This window comes from Pistacia vera, unplaced genomic scaffold (genome assembly GCF_008641045.1).
Source record: "Pistacia vera cultivar Batoury unplaced genomic scaffold, PisVer_v2 Contig563, whole genome shotgun sequence".
NCBI classification, from domain to species: Eukaryota; Viridiplantae; Streptophyta; class Magnoliopsida; order Sapindales; family Anacardiaceae; genus Pistacia; species Pistacia vera.
In genome coordinates, this window is record NW_022196405.1 from 948,847 (window position 1) to 964,744 (window position 15,898).

Sequence of the window (15,898 nt, forward strand, 5' to 3'; positions counted from 1 at the left end):
GAGTTTGAATTTGCCTACTTAGTGCAGTACTTGAACCTAAACCGGACTGGCGGGATTGTTGCATTTGTTAGGGGTGCTTCTTCTCCGGTGTTGCCGCATCGTTGAAGTCTTGTTCTCAGCGCCGATAATAGTTGAGCAATTACATTCTCCGCACATCTCTTCCCCCAACCCATTTAGCTTTGGCTGTTTTGATTTGGTGAAGAATTGCCATACCCCGGAGAGACAACTCTCTTTGACGGCCGAGTCGTGGAGTTGCAACTTGCTTATGTTTGACTAGACCCAGTCCCGACCGTTGGTGGTTGTGGAATTGGAGTTGTTGCCTCTTGAAATGGTGAAAATGGATCAAACTCTTCCATTTCTTTGGTGGATGGAACGTAAAAACTCATTTAGGGATGATCCTCCGAATGCATAATTTTGGGAATCCATTATGTATTTATAATGAAATAATAAATAATTAAAATGAAAGAAATTGAATAATAATATGAATAATAAATGAAATTGAAAAATGGAAAAAAAAAATGAATAAATGTAAATATATATTGAATTGAAGAGAATTTGAGTTGAGAGATTGAGAGAAGAGAATAGAGAATAGAGAATAGATTAAGAGTTGAGTTGTAAAGAAAATGTGAAATATAGGGGGTTTTATAGTTGATGTTTGGGGGGGAAAGTGCAAAAAAATAAAGTCCCCCCTGCCAACGATCAACTGACCGTTGGCTTCAATGGTCATTTGATCGTTGATTGAGCAGCCAACGGTCAATTGCCTGTTGGCTGCTCAATGCAATATATTTTTTTTATAAAATATCAATTTAGCCTTTATATTTATTGTAAATTAAAAAAAATAGGGAGGCTTTGTAATTTGCCAAGGGGCATTTAAAAAAATATATTTGGGCCCGGGCCCTCCTCCATGTTTTGGGCCAGGTTTAGGGACTGGACCCCCTAGGCCGGTCCTGCCCGAGTTTTGGATGGGCTTTTTGGGTCCGGTCCCAAATGCCCACCTCTAAGATTGACAAACCAAGCGATTATCTATTATTCGAAGAGGAATTGTAGTGTTATATTTTGGTTTGACCCTAAAAGAGAATACAACATTAAGCTTGTGAGAGGCTCACTGAATCCGATATGGAAATACGTTTTTTGGATGAATATGAATAGAACTCAAGTGAACTATATATCAAAATATGAATAGAACTCTAGCTTCAAACTTGCAATGAAAATTAAGATACAGTAAATACAAAATACTAAGTTAAAAGTGTTTGAAAGAAAGGATGTGTTTTCAGTTGGCCACTTTGGAGAAGGATGTGCTTTCAGTTCGCCGGATTGGTACTGCAAGCCTTGAAACATGCAACATTGATTTTGCCGTAAGCACTCTTTTTTTCATTTCTGCAACCAAAGCCAATTCAGTTAGTTTCTTTTTTTTCCATTTCAAACTTGGGGGAAATTTTCTTCATAATTCATATACTCCATGGCTAATTTAAGAGATGCTAGTTTAATCTTCAATTATACATACCATTGTTGCACAAAATTGAGCCAAAGGTAATAATAAAGGTAACAACATCGTGCTCCAAAAGGATGAAGAAAACTACAAATTGAAAACTACAAAATAGGCCCATATATAAATTGTAGGCTGGGCAACAAAACTCAAGTAGAATATCTAAACTGGAAAAACTCCAAAAAGTTTTAACATGTTCATGGATATATACAACTCGGCAAAATTCAAATAATAAAAAGATCTTGATCCATTATTTTACAATACATAATCTCGAAACAGTCTGGATAATTTCTCCTGCTCAGGTTGTAATTTCTCAAGCTTAATCTATATTATAAAATGAAACATGAAAACAGGCCCACAAATATGTCAATTACAACTATCTAGAAACAGAATAATATTATTCTAATCTTCAATTACAACTCATGATATATATATAATGTTGGTGATGGCGTTATATAATATTCAAAACAAACAATTCTCAGCATCTCCATGTTCAAATAAACCAAGCAAAACAAGAACAAATAACAGAAATCCAATTCAGAAAATTTTAAAGAAAGGACATGCGTCTGCCTGCTGCCACAGCCAATGAGTGAAGGGAGAAGGATCAAACAATCTCTTGATTTCCAACTGAAGGGATAGGAAGCTTAATCTCCACTGGTTGCTTCTCTTTGTAAAATACAAAACGGGAAAAAAAATAAGTTTACATTAGACTAAAATAAGAGTAACCACTTAATAGGACCAAAATACTTCTAAAATTATCAAAAATGGAACTTACTTTGCTCTTTTTCTTCATTTCATTGATATTGCGACACCAATCACCTCCACATAATAGCATTTGTACTGTTTTGAGAGACAGTGAAGCTCGATAAGTGTCAATAACTCTACTTCCGACACTAAAAGTAGCCTCTGAAGCCACCATAATTTGTCGTCACACTAATCTTTTGATTGCTTGAATTCCATAAATCTTTTGACTGCTTGAATTCCATAAATATGTCATCACACTAATTTTACTAACACTCTTCAACAATGTCTTCAACTTTTGCTTCTCTATTTCACACACCTTCATACAATCATTTTTACAACTATTGCGTGAAATCATGCCCCATGTAGGAATCTCATACTTTATCATATTGTTGAAACCCTCTTCCTCCACAGTTGTAAATGGATGCTCATGCATAAGCACCTAATGGACAACTAATTCCCTCATTTTCACCATGTCGAACTTGCCTATAAGAGCGGGATGACATTTCCTACAACACTTGAACCGACACGGGGGAAATTAATCTGATGTTGCCTAGTGGAAGCTAATCGCCTCACACACCCTTTCAGATGTCTTAAAAATTGGATAATGCTTCTGGTTGAAGTAATTTGTAGTTTGCCCTTACAGTGGATACAACTCTTACCTTCCTTGAACCGTCAGGAAGGATCACCTCTTTAAATTATGTCCAAATAGCAAATGCATTAGCTCCCTTTCTGCTTTGAAGTGGATTGTCATTCTCCTCTTCATTAGCGTTGTGGCCTCATTCAAGTTATGAGGTTCAGCCGGTGAAATTGTATCATTCAATGTCGGTCGGTTGTGGACGAGCTTTCCATACCTATAATTGAAGAATTCACAACATGCAAATTAAACATAAGATCTCATTATTATAACTTTTATATATATTTAATGTAGCATTAACGAAATGTAAAATTGTTATATATATAATTGCAGCATTCAATGTAGCTTAATAATGAGAATTCCTATTAAATAATGTAAAAATGGCAGTTGTTCAATCTGCAATTATAAAAGTTCTTTAATTAGATCACCCTAAACCCAAAAGAGCAACATATAATTAACCAAACTGATTGCAATCTAAACATAAAGTATATAATCAATCTTATGGTTGAAGTTGACTCCAATAATTACTCCAATCTGTCAATAAATTTATTATTGTGAAAGTTGGGTTATTCAATTCAAGGCAGGATTTGATCATGAGATGGAGGGCAAGTAACAGACGCCCAACTACACACCTTAATTACATGACATATTCGGATATTCCTATTCATTTCTTAAGGACCCAAAATCTCTCCAAAGCAGGGAAATTGTTCACACAAATCCAATAATAATAAACAACAATCATACATGAAAAACCAAACAAATCAAGCATGCACGAGTATAGAACCTTCAATTTTAGCTTAGTATACAAAAATGGCTATGACTATGAATCACGATTCATAAGGACCGCCAAGAATAAAAATAAAAGTAAAGATTCTTAAGGACCCAAAATATTGGTAACTAATCAACCACCTCTTTGCTCACTCTCTGAAACAGCCTCAGGAATGCCTTCGAAATATCTGCATTTCATTGATAACACGAGGGTTTAACATCTCATTCCGTGATACATACATACATACATACAAAGTAAAAACTATAACCCAAGGAAAATATAACTAGCATCACTATTTCCCACCTGATATCAGTAATGAGTCTAATGACTAATGAATGTGAACTGTGAAGATCCACTGTCCACTGAACTGATGAGTGATGACATGAAAGTATGAAACAAGTCTATGAACTGTTATGGCCGATGGGTGTGTCTGAAAATAAACATAAAGATTCAGATAACAAACTAATAAACTATAACATTTTCACAAGCATGAAGGAGTTGAAAAAAATTATATTTTATACCTTTGAAGATCGTGTGACAAAGATTCAGAGGCAAACAACTGCAGGCAGTGTTTTTTATCCACTCTATAAAGAGAGCTTCATAAGTTAGAAGGGTATGAAAAATTGATAACTCTCAACCCATTCTCTCTCTATAGTTATTGTAGTTTTTGCAAGAATATTCTTTGGGTAATTATTGTTAATTAATACACATAAAAGGGGGTAAATTAATGAGGTTGGCAAGTCCAACGTCATGAAAATATCTAATTCGTGATAGTACGTTGAACTTAAACGGACTCGATTGACTAACTTAGGCGTCAGAGGGTTCTCGTCAGGAGCACCTTCACTGGTCCCTTAAACTCTGTTGTTGCGTTGTAGGTCGAAGTTCACCTCCTTGACTAAGAGCTAAGGCAAACATTGGTGGACTCCAAGCTAGGAAAAGATTATTTAAGTGGACGACCAAAATCCACCATCAACAATAAATTTTGATGAGCTTGTAGTGTATATATATATATATATATATATATAATGAGAAGAACTACACATTAGAGTTTATACAATAGTAAAAATGAGTTTGAGATTAGAGTTGAAGAGAAATTATTTCATCTAATTGTATATATTATTTGTCTCTGTATTTTAACAAAGAATAGTCTTATTTGAGTCCACTGGATCTTTTTCTAAAATATATTTAAAATTTTAATTTTTAAATAATAATTTATTTTATCTCTAAAATATCCTCTTTCTAAATCTTCAAGACTTTTATCTTCTTCTGTCTATTATTCTCAAGATGTACTCATCTATGTTACATTCTAGTTGAAGAAAGGATTTTGCTTGCGATTTGGGTTTTCTGATTCAAATGTGTTCTTTTGTCCTAGGACTCCAATAGCCTTTTCCCAGGAGAATCATTTTTATTGTAGGCACAAATACAGTGGGACAAAGAATTGCAGCAAAGTTGAACTACGGATCTAATAACCTTTAAGACTGCCTCTTATTCATCGGACGTTATATACCAGTTAATATTTTTGGTCAACTTATTTTTATTTTTGGTCTGTGTAGATGTAAAAATCTACCTGTACGGAAAGGAGGTTCTGGTCCCGTGAGATTGAGGCCACTAGCGATCCGCTGCAGCTGCACACGTAGAGAAACACACGCGTGAAGCGAACGGGAAACACCGGGGTGGTGTTTGCCGTAGGCACTCTGACGCTCAAGTCAGCAAGGCTGAAAGAGGCTAATATAGTGAGGGCTAAGGAATAAGAGATTACCGGAAGTCTAGTCGGGGACTGTGACTACGGCGAATCAGTGAAACTCTCGAGTAAAGAGTCTCGGGTGTGAAGGTGTAATGTCGATGTCTCTTGTGAGAAGGCTGGCCTCTGCTTATATAGTGGTCGTCTGGTTTCCCAATCCTGATGGGAGCAGGAGTCCTAATATGACTCCGATGTAAACCCTAGAAGAATTAGGATCGTGGTGAGTTGTCTTACCAGTGTCCAAATAGGAAGGTAACTCTGTTTAAGAGAATTCGCTAAGTAGGAAAGTGATCAGGAATAGGAAGGCGTCTTTGAATAGGAGGTTGATTGGGAGTAGGAAAGTACTATGACAGGGCTGTGGGCTCTGGATTCGTCCGCGGACCTAGGAAATGGGCTAGGTTTGAGAGGCTTGTGCCCGCTTGATTTGGGCCGGTTTATACCTCATGTTAAAATAGGACTAACATGGCTTGGGCCTTTACAGGACTGGGCCTGGTCCATCTTCGCTAATGGTCCTATTTCCCTATTTGGACCAAGGACGATTTTTGGCCCTAACAGTCTGAATTAACTAGAAATTAAGTATAACCTTGCTAAATACAAAAGTACCAAAAACCTGTCAAATTTTAGAGCGAGGTTTGGGGAAAAGAACCAATCACCCCTGAAGAATATTTTTGGCACACCGTATTAGATTGAATTAAATTAGATAGGACAGTACAGTGTGTTTGAATTTTGATAAAGTATTGTATTTAACAAATTTATTCATAGCCCTATCAAATTAATTCAATATCCCTCATTTTTAAATGTATTTTCGCTTTGACAAACTTGACATTAATGACATAATAATTTCTAAAATACACTTATTCTCTATTTTATATTTTTATCTTTATCTTTAACATATAAAGTTATAAACCCTAAATCTAAATTTTATAAATCATTGAAACAAAATTTTTTATTTCAAATAATTTTTTTATTAAAATATATTACTAATGCAGTAATCACATGACGTGGTGATTTTGAATCTAAAGAAGAGAAATTTTCAGATTTAAAATTAGGAAAGAGAAATTTTTTAAAATATAATAAAAGTGTGTATAACAATGAGGAATAGTTATCAATTTAACGGGAAATAAAAATCATTTCCCTTATTTACATATTTAAAAACTTCAAATAATATTTAAATAATCTGAATAAAAATTAATTAAATGCATAACTTTTATTATTAATTGAATTGTACTTAATTTATATTTATATTTTTAAAATATTTTACAAAAATAAATTTTAAAATATTGAAAAATATTTTTATTTTATCAGATAATTAATTAAAAAAATATTATTATGTATAATATATATAATAATAATAAATTATATTAATATATATTAAAAGTTATATATATTAAAAGTTACAACCCTTACGCAAACATAATGTCTGCACGAGGTTACGAAAGAAGACCCGTGGGGGCCCACGGGTTTGTTTTCCTGCATATTGTTTGGACTAAAAGGTATTTAAAATAATGCAAAGTTTCTCTTTTAAAAAAAAAATGCAGCAATACTGTAGCACAATACTGTGCAATCCCATCTGCCATTTGGGATTGCAAGTTCTCCTCAAGGTTGATATTCTTAACATGCCTCTAGAGACTTCCCCAAAGATTTAGACAAAAATAAGGGTTTGAGAAAATTCTTAGTTTGAAATCTCCTAATTTTAATAAGGATAACCCTGTACTCTGTAAGAAAGGTCATTTTGTCAAGCACCAGCACAGATGATAACTTCAAGTAATGCAGTAGTAGTAGATAGATACATCCTAACTCAAGAAACTAAAGAGCAGTCCAACAACCAAGACTTCAAAGCGTTAAATTACTGAAATAAATTGATTTGAAAGCTTGGAGATAGCACACCAACCATGTATCTCAAAATTTTAGCCTATGAGACCAACAATGTATAAACAATTCAATACTTGCACTCATCCCCCTGTAGACATCAATATATCAAATCTAGATGGCATCCCATCCACCAAACATCCAACCACCATATTGCTTCCCCATTCGCACTCCCAAACACAAAAAAACAAAATTAAATTGCTTCTCTCCGTCATGGTGAGTCGACACATACCACAACCACATTGGGGAGATCGCACATCGCTAGCACTTATAGCTCTTGCACTGGACACTAGTTTTAGAAACCTAGGGACTTTGCTTAAACAAAATCTATTATGGAGTGAAAAAAATAAGAGGGCACGCATGTGTTTCCAATGATGTTTGGTAATTATGCTAGAACATGAATGACAAAAGCATCAGTGGATTATATGTTAAACAGAATTTGACACTTCAAATATTGTCCAAAGTAACATTGATCAACATACACTTAAGAGTTTAAACAAGCCAAGCACGAGTCACTTTTGACAGACTGCAGAGAACAAGAAGAAAAGAGCGATAATTTGAGGTCAAAATTTCATACCTGATTGGCCTTTAAAGGATGAGAAACAGAAAGGTAATGTGATACATTTGTTACTTTTACCTCCTTACATTTCTGCAGAAGAGAATACACAAAACAGCAGTAATGCACATAAGCAAGGGCCTGCCACCTCTGTGACTTTGACCTGATAATGCGTCTGCCAGCTTGTATTTTTTTTTTTTTTTTTTATCCAATATTTACATGCACAAAAACATATATCCACTCAGATGTGAGGCACGCCCTTTGCGCTGCTCCCACTTACAAAGCTCCTCCAATTTATCGGTCCATTTAAATTTGAAAAATACAATTGATTCCCTCGAATACCAGAGAAGCAATTTTATCTAGACAGTAGGTTATTTCGTCTTCATTGTTAAAAATGTAATACAACAGCTAACAAGAGTGACAACGCCAATTGAACAGCTGTATCACCTGCAGAAGCTGCAAAAATAACAAACCATACTTATTAACTGATATTTGCTATCAACCAAAAGTTAAGTTTGCATTTTTACGGTAATAGACACCAGAAAATAATTTCAACTGCAAGTCTAAGACAAAAGATAACTTAAAATGAAATAAAAAAAATTTGAAGTATAAATCAAATTATCAAACTGGCCAATCTAATGATTCATCAATTATCAATTGAGGACCCCTTAGAGATATAGCAAAGATAAAATAACCTGAATGAACAATCATATCATTGCACGACAAATCCACCAGACAGTGATTGCATGAAATGAGTTATGTCAGATTCAAAATATTTGGAGCATCAAATTACGATTATAGGAGATACTCACATGAAAAAGGAGATTGTGACACTGGCGGCATTGAGTTATGATGCTCCACGTCTGAACCACTCTTTGATGGGGGCCTCGCATGAGCAAAAACAACATTTGGCAAAGGACTTGATGCAGGATGTGAATGGGAGAAAGGTGCAGGCATAGGTCTCGGTGGAGCTATACGTGCATGCGGTGAGGCAGCAGAACGGTGAGGAGAAATAGTGGGAGCAATGGTAGGGGCCAAACGGGACTGTGTCCTTCCCTTTTTTGTAGACCCCTTTTTATTCGCACTGTGGCAGCCAGGAGGCTTTGCCTCATGACTTTTCTGAGGTGCAGGTGAATTTTTCATTGGGGCAGGTGAACCATGCGCTGGCAGAGGTGCAGCTGTCTGAGTCGCAGGTGTTGGAGAAGTTGCAGGAGCTAGATGGTCATTGTGGTGATGGTGATGGTGGTGATGGTGGTGGTGATGGTGGTGATGGTGGGAATGAGGTAGAGGAGCTGGAGAAGGTGATGATGAGGGGGCACTGCCATCGCCACCATTGAGGGAGTGTTGCAAGATAGATGAAAGTCGAACTTGCTTAACCCTACCAAATACAGTGTTATTTAAGCCAAGGTTTTTGGAATTTGAACCAGTGATTGTCTGAGCGAGCTGCTTCAACCTTGGGGTTGAGGGAGTATTTCCAACCGCCAAAACAACAGAAGACTGAACAATTGTGGGGGGAGCCACTGTTGAACCTTTGGAATTCAACAAGCTTATATACAAATTCTGAAATCAACAAAACAAAACTAATTAGATAATCACACTCTGGCTGTAAATGACAAGAACATCTCCAGTATCTAGCCATAGAGCCCTGTACTGAAATGCCTAGAAGTTTCTTCTTCATTATATGGTTATTCTTTATTCAAATGTATATGAAATCATGTATTGCAGAGAAAACAACAAAAATAAAGTAAAGATTGCCAACCTCATAGGGTGCCAGATGTAATCCTGACTTCAGCTGGCTTGTCAGTTCATTGAAATTTTCTTGTATTTGATAAATAGAGAAGTTCAAGGTAAAGTTGAAAAGGATTTGCACTTTCTGCAGAAGAAACGCACTCTGTAGAGGAATCACAGTAATTCCTCCAGGGAATTTCAAAACCTCAAAAAACAACGGGTCCCCAAACAAGGATGTAGTCAGGCGAAGGGATGATTGGTTTAAAACCAAATATACAAATGATGACCTGATCAAGCTTTGAGAATATAAAGAAATTTTTGAATTTTTTGCATCTGGATCAACCGCAAACACCACCTTCGTTATGTTCGATCCAGCTACAGGATCTAGAGATAAAATAACCACCTGATCAAAGTTAATTAAGTCAATACATGGGTAAGGAAAAGAGGAAAGTAAATGTTAAAAAAAAAGTATGTAACATGAAAAGGATTAAAAGAGAAGATACTTTGATGGTTGGAACGCTAATCTCGTTATAAATGTCCAACTCAAGCTGTACAATATTGTCTTCCAGCAAAGAAACTGGCTTCTCAAGATTGAAACTTGCAACAATGCCGTGATCTGCATTAAAAAATACTATTGAGTACATGGTATCAAAAATATAACACAATTTTAATGAAAAAAATCACTAACTGCAATTACAGCATCGAGGATTTCACATTTATTACACCGATAGAGTATCACACGATCTATTACTTCTAATGATTATCACACAAAAGAAATCAATAAATAGAACCTAAACCATTTCCACAATGAAACTAGGGAAAAGTGCAAAACACCAAAAAATCATTAACATCAAAGTACAGTGACAAACATCTTCACATCTTCTATTGCCCCAAATACACTCAATCCTTTATGCTGAAATTACATAAGCACTGTTATGGCAGTCTACACAAGCAATGAGGGGTCTAATACCCAAAGGGACAGCTTGTCTTCCATACACTCCTCAGAGCCCAGATCATAAAACCATATTCCGATTGACCTTGGGTACAACAAAAACAAGAAATATCAATCCTCAGCGTATGAGACCAGTGGTCCACCGCAGCATCTTTCAATAACATAATATTCAAGATATTTAGGTAGTTGCACACATTTCCACATAACACTGCACTACTGATGATGAACACCAAGCACCACAGCAAATGGACCAAAACCTTTATTGACTACAGTGGTAACATTTATTGCATCCGAAAACCATTCTATATACAAGAAGTTTTATAATATGTGAAAGAATTTACAACTATGAAGAGCTAATAATTGACGTAAATTATTAAGAGATTACCAGAAATCTTGAATTAAGTTCTGATCCTTCCAGAAAAGACAGAACTTGAATAGCTTTAAGTGAAATGTAGGACCTACTCGGTGAATACGTAGCACTTACTGCTAAATGGCGGGATATATCTTAGATGTGGCACTTCCATGTTCCGTTCCACTCAAAAAGGTAAAGAAGCCAATCCCAAAAATCATAAGCGACACTGAAATAATTGATCTCAAGAAATTTTGGAAATAACTGATTTATGACAAACTGTCTCACTAAATACTATTGAATTTTTTGACATTGATCTCTGACACCTTTGCTACAACATATGCAACTAAATTCAAATCTAGAAAATTTTTATCCCAATATAGGTTCCAATTGCCTAAGTCCTGCTTCACTTCTTCACATGCATTTCATTCGTGTTCAATTTAGAAAGGATCCAATTTTGAATTTGTCAACATTAATCTATAACCCTTTTGCTTCCCCATATGCAACTAAACTCAGATACAAAAAAAATTATCCCCATATTGGTTCCAATTGCCTAAGTCCTGCTTCACTTCTTCACATGTATTTTATTTGCCTTCCTTTTAGAGAGGATCCAATAAACACACATGGCAAGCGACATCTTTACAGGCTTCTGCTAATTGCTCTTTTGCGAAACACTACAATAAAGCTAGTAATAACAATTTAACCATTTTTGGTAAGTGACTAGAATATAAATGAACGTATAGAGTCAATTAAATCGGCTTACAATAGCATGTTTGGCACACAGGACGCAATTATAGAAGGCCTTAAAATAAGTAAAATAAACTAGAAAGTGACAGCATCCTCACTAGGGAAATCAGAAATAAAGAGTAAAAGATTTTATCGTTCCAGAAACATTGCTTTGATGAGAATTATTCCCACAAAAACCTCCAAAAACTCCTTTCTAAAGACCTTGCTGAACACTTGACCATCAGTAATCTTAATAGTCACTCTCGAATGTTTCCTATAATAGTAATTCTCCCATGAAACCGAGCTCCATGACTTATTGCAGCACAATAGAAATAACTCCAATCTTAGAAACTTTACGTCATCACATCAACCATACTACAAGTCATGTATTCATGTGACATGTGGATTATTTTCTCTCCCATTAATCCTAACAATCAATTAACACAAACCTATCCCTTAAACCATCAGCTTAAACAGGAAATTCTATCCATAGAATATTTATTAAAAAAAAATATTTTCCTTCAATAACATATATACCCATAATTAGAATTTTTTATGAATGAAATTACTTACATAATCTTCACATTAGATTTCCAAAAAAAAAAAAAAAAAAAAAACGAACTAAAAATATCAGCAGTCAGTGGGAAAATTATCTGTCTATTTATTATCAAAACTAAATTCCCAAAATATAGCTCCAAATCTGCAAACGTCACTCAAAATAGAAATTTCCAAGATAACCACCAGAATTTGCTAATTGGTTCGCTTCTTTGAATAAATCAAAACAAAACAGCAATTAAAATTATAAAATTGAAAATACCACTAAAAAACAAAACAATAAAATAAATAAAAACACAAATCACTTTATCTTCCCACATTTTCTCAGCAACCAAACACAGCCAAAGAAAAGCACAGATCAAAGACCCAAAATCTGACCTTTAAACTTAGAATAAAGATCCAGATCCTTCTGATCTGAAAACGGAAGAAAAGGAGGCAACCAAAACAAAGCGGAGAGAAAGACGGCAAGCGATAACAAGAGCATGAAGAAACATTTGAAGCCAATGAGCCTATAAATCCAACAACATCCTTTACACACAAATCTGGTGTCCACATTTTGCTGTACATTCTCATTGACAACACTAACGGCAAGAGTTCGCTCATCCTCAGCCTTCCCCATAATGCATGTGAGATGTCGGGTCAGGCTCCATCACCTCCGCGGCAGCCACTTAGGTGATCTGGGTCTCCGTTTGGTGCACCCATTCTTGATAAAACTGAACAAACAAAAACCAAGAAAATGTTTTCTGAATATGGGAATTGTTTTGTTTTGTTTTGTTGTGAATATTTTAAAATAAAAATAATGAGAGTTAGGGTTTGAAGCAAGGTCAAGCAAAGGAAGGGAGAGAGAGAGAGAGAGAGAGAGACAGAGAGAGAGGGCAGCGAGTATCTGTAAATGACAAGTATGGGCTTTTAGTTAAGAGATGGTGGTGGTTTATCTGTTTTTGTTTTTCTTGTTTTCAAAATAAAGAGTGAGTGTGAGGTGCGTTGGGTTTTAGTGAGTATTAAACTGAGAGCATTATGTGCGCACTAAGCGGCATTGTAGGAAAGTGAAAGTATTTTTAATTCTCCATTATTATTACATTTAACGTTAATGGACACTTTCTTTTGACTTCTTGTAAGCCAAGTAAACTAGTCTGAATTTCCATCCCAATATTTAATTTATTTAAATAACAAATATCTCTTTTTTATCCGCATAACATTAGGCTGATATCCAATTTTATAAACTTTTTTCAACACTTCAATGTGAACTCGTAATTAGTCAATTCATAAATAGGTCTAATTGCTCGTTATAGGTTTTGTTATTCATTTGCGAGCTATTACGTCAGGGTTGTGAAAAAAGGTTTATAAAATTAGGTTGTGAGCTAAATTTTATCATTTTTAATATGTTAGAATTAATAAAAAATTCTTCGGTTATTAGTTAACAGTTAACCGTTAATAACCATAAAATCATATTAATTAACTTAATTATCTTTAACATGACAAAATAGTTAGAATGTACTAGACTACTAAATCCAATATGGTTTAACACACTTTTAATTAGATTATTAAATGCTAGACTATCAAGTTTGGAATGATTTAACATAGTTTAATTTTATATGGTAAATAACATGTTATTTGTTGTTTCATGGAGGATATAATTGGTAAATCATTTAATTTACAACTAGATTTTAATTTTTAATAAAACTTTCACAAGATTTTTTTGGCTTGGGAGATATTTGTATTTAATTTAATCCTTACGGGAATATTGTTATTCAAATGTTATTTATTGCTTAATTGTTATTTATTATTGTTTTAATTTGCTTTTCAATTCAACATATAAAGAAGAATTGTTGAAGTATATTACTACACTTACAATTCAATTTTACAAATTCTCTTTTATAACTCCTACGTAATAGTTCTCAATTGATTTTTTATAATTTTTTTTGTCTTATTAGTTGCTAATTAATCAATTATTAACTGTTACGTCTGGATTTTGAGATTAAGTTTGTGATATTGATTTATGAGCCAATATAGTTTAATAATAAATTTAGTGCATGAAATTTAATTACATTAAGAGGGAATTTTTGGTAAACTTTATTAGGTACAACTTTTGTGCTTCTTTAATTTAAAAAGGAGTTACGTCACTTAAATATAACTTTTTAAAATTCAAATTACCTATTATTCTATACAGACAACAATATTCAAAAACTGCCAACAAAATCTAACATTCTCCAACCAAATAATAAAATGCCATTCCTCTTGTTTTTAATAAATCAACATCTAAAATCAAAATATTTATATTTATAAAAATTGTTTGTTTGATTAATAATCCGAAAATGGTTTTTAAAAGCTAAATTATGAATTAAATTTTTGAATCAAAATAATGACATAAATTAAATGTTAAGCATGGGAGGCAGAGCTTTCTATTGAAAACGAAAGAAGACCAAGCAAAGTAAATGTGCAATCCTGGGAATAATAAATAATAGTAGGTTTGATTTTGAACATGTTGCGCAGATTTAAATGGAATTTAAAATATTATTATAATTTATTAAATAAAAAAGAACGAAAAAAAAAAATGGGAGTAAATGGTGGGGTATGTTTACTTGTGAGAAAGCGAAAGTAGTGGACGCTTCCAATTTAGTGTTAATGAGGCCCACGCGCCAGTCACGGGGGTTCAGTGGGCCGCACCGTTAATACGCTACCTCCACCTGTGACTGTCTTCTACTTTTCCTCTATTCAGTATTCTATCTGCACCACGACACCGTTTTTACGTGTACGTCAATGGACGTACATTAGTGTGATATCTTATATTTGATTGATCAGCTGTATAAGTAAGTGATTGTATGAATATTATATCATGTACTAAATTAGTGGCGACTTTCATGTTAGTGCCATTGGATAGGTCGATAGAAGATATACTCAAAACTTTTGACGCTATTCCCACGATGACGACAAATTCTTAACTTTGAAAAAATTTTATTAGAGGATTTATTATTTTTGTTTATTTCAATAATTTAATTTTCACATATTTATTAAACAATGAATTATACAATTAATCTCTTGGTGTTGTACCAAACACAGTAATATTAAATATATGAGTAAACGACTTTTTTCCCACCCAAGGTTTGCCTTAATGGCTCTTTCCCACCCTAGAAGTTTTAAAATACCACTTTCTCATCCAAAGTTTATATTCTATATACCATCTAGAGTACACTTCCGATCCGACGACTAACGAAGAGCAAATTTGGCCCAGGTTATTGGGGCTTTTGAAGAGAGGATGTTAGTGAGTCTTTTAGTGATTGAGATTGGTCGAATTTGACTTGGGAGGGGCGATTGGTCGTTTCACAAATCGCTTGATTGCTAACGATTGATGTGTTTGATAGGAGCAAGGTTTGAAGAATTTTGGTGAGTGATGATTAGGGAAGAGAATGGTGGTGGTTTAGGGTTGCAAAAATGTTAAAATCAACCGACGAATAGTTGAAATATAAATTTTGGGTGAAAAAGTGGTATTTTAAATTTTTTTGGGTGAAAAAGTGTCATTAAAGCAACCTTAGTGGGAAAAAGCCGTTTACTCTAAATTTAGTCCAACTTAATTCCATCTAATCCTTTCAAAATATCTAGTCTAGCCGACGGTGTTATTTGTTTTATTGGTGTATAAATATTAAACCTATAGCCTACTCACCTTCTAAAGAGTCCACACACCAACAAAGTCTCAAATACACATTGTGGCCCAAAATAAATTCCACCAATCACTCAAGGGTCTCTCATCACACATTGTCATTCTCTCCCTGAAAATTCGAACTTGCCCAA

General features: G+C 34.3%; 1 protein-coding gene and 1 long non-coding RNA gene across 2 annotated transcripts; both read right to left on the minus strand.

Annotated features, from left to right (window-relative positions):
- Positions 1-3,747: 3,747 nt before the first annotated feature.
- Positions 3,748-4,225, minus strand: LOC116108370. The gene is made up of 3 exons (XR_004124626.1): positions 4,155-4,225; positions 3,937-4,063; positions 3,748-3,820 (listed from the first exon to the last, which is right to left on the minus strand). It is a non-coding gene; the product is annotated as an uncharacterized LOC116108370 (long non-coding RNA).
- A 3,762-nt stretch (positions 4,226-7,987) lies between these two features.
- On the minus strand, positions 7,988-13,073 carry LOC116108381. Its single transcript, XM_031394629.1, has 5 exons — positions 12,488-13,073; positions 10,031-10,143; positions 9,559-9,930; positions 8,612-9,359; positions 7,988-8,255 (listed from the first exon to the last, which is right to left on the minus strand). Exons 1-5 carry the CDS (start codon positions 12,726-12,728, stop codon positions 8,188-8,190), a joined length of 1,542 nt encoding a protein of 513 aa, XP_031250489.1. The 5' UTR covers positions 12,729-13,073; the 3' UTR covers positions 7,988-8,187.
- Positions 13,074-15,898: the final 2,825 nt, after the last annotated feature.

Excerpts from the sequence above, each read along its gene's own strand:
- LOC116108381 (XM_031394629.1), bottom strand. The coding sequence starts at position 12,728 with ATGGGGAAGGCTGAGGATGAGCGAACTCTTGCCGTTAGTGTTGTCAAT. Across the intron at positions 9,931-10,030 it reads TTAGCGTTCCAACCATCAAA|GTGGTTATTTTATCTCTAGA; the intron begins GTATCTTCTCTT and ends AACTTTGATCAG. Across the intron at positions 9,360-9,558 it reads TACATCTGGCACCCTATGAG|AATTTGTATATAAGCTTGTT; the intron begins GTTGGCAATCTT and ends TGTTGATTTCAG.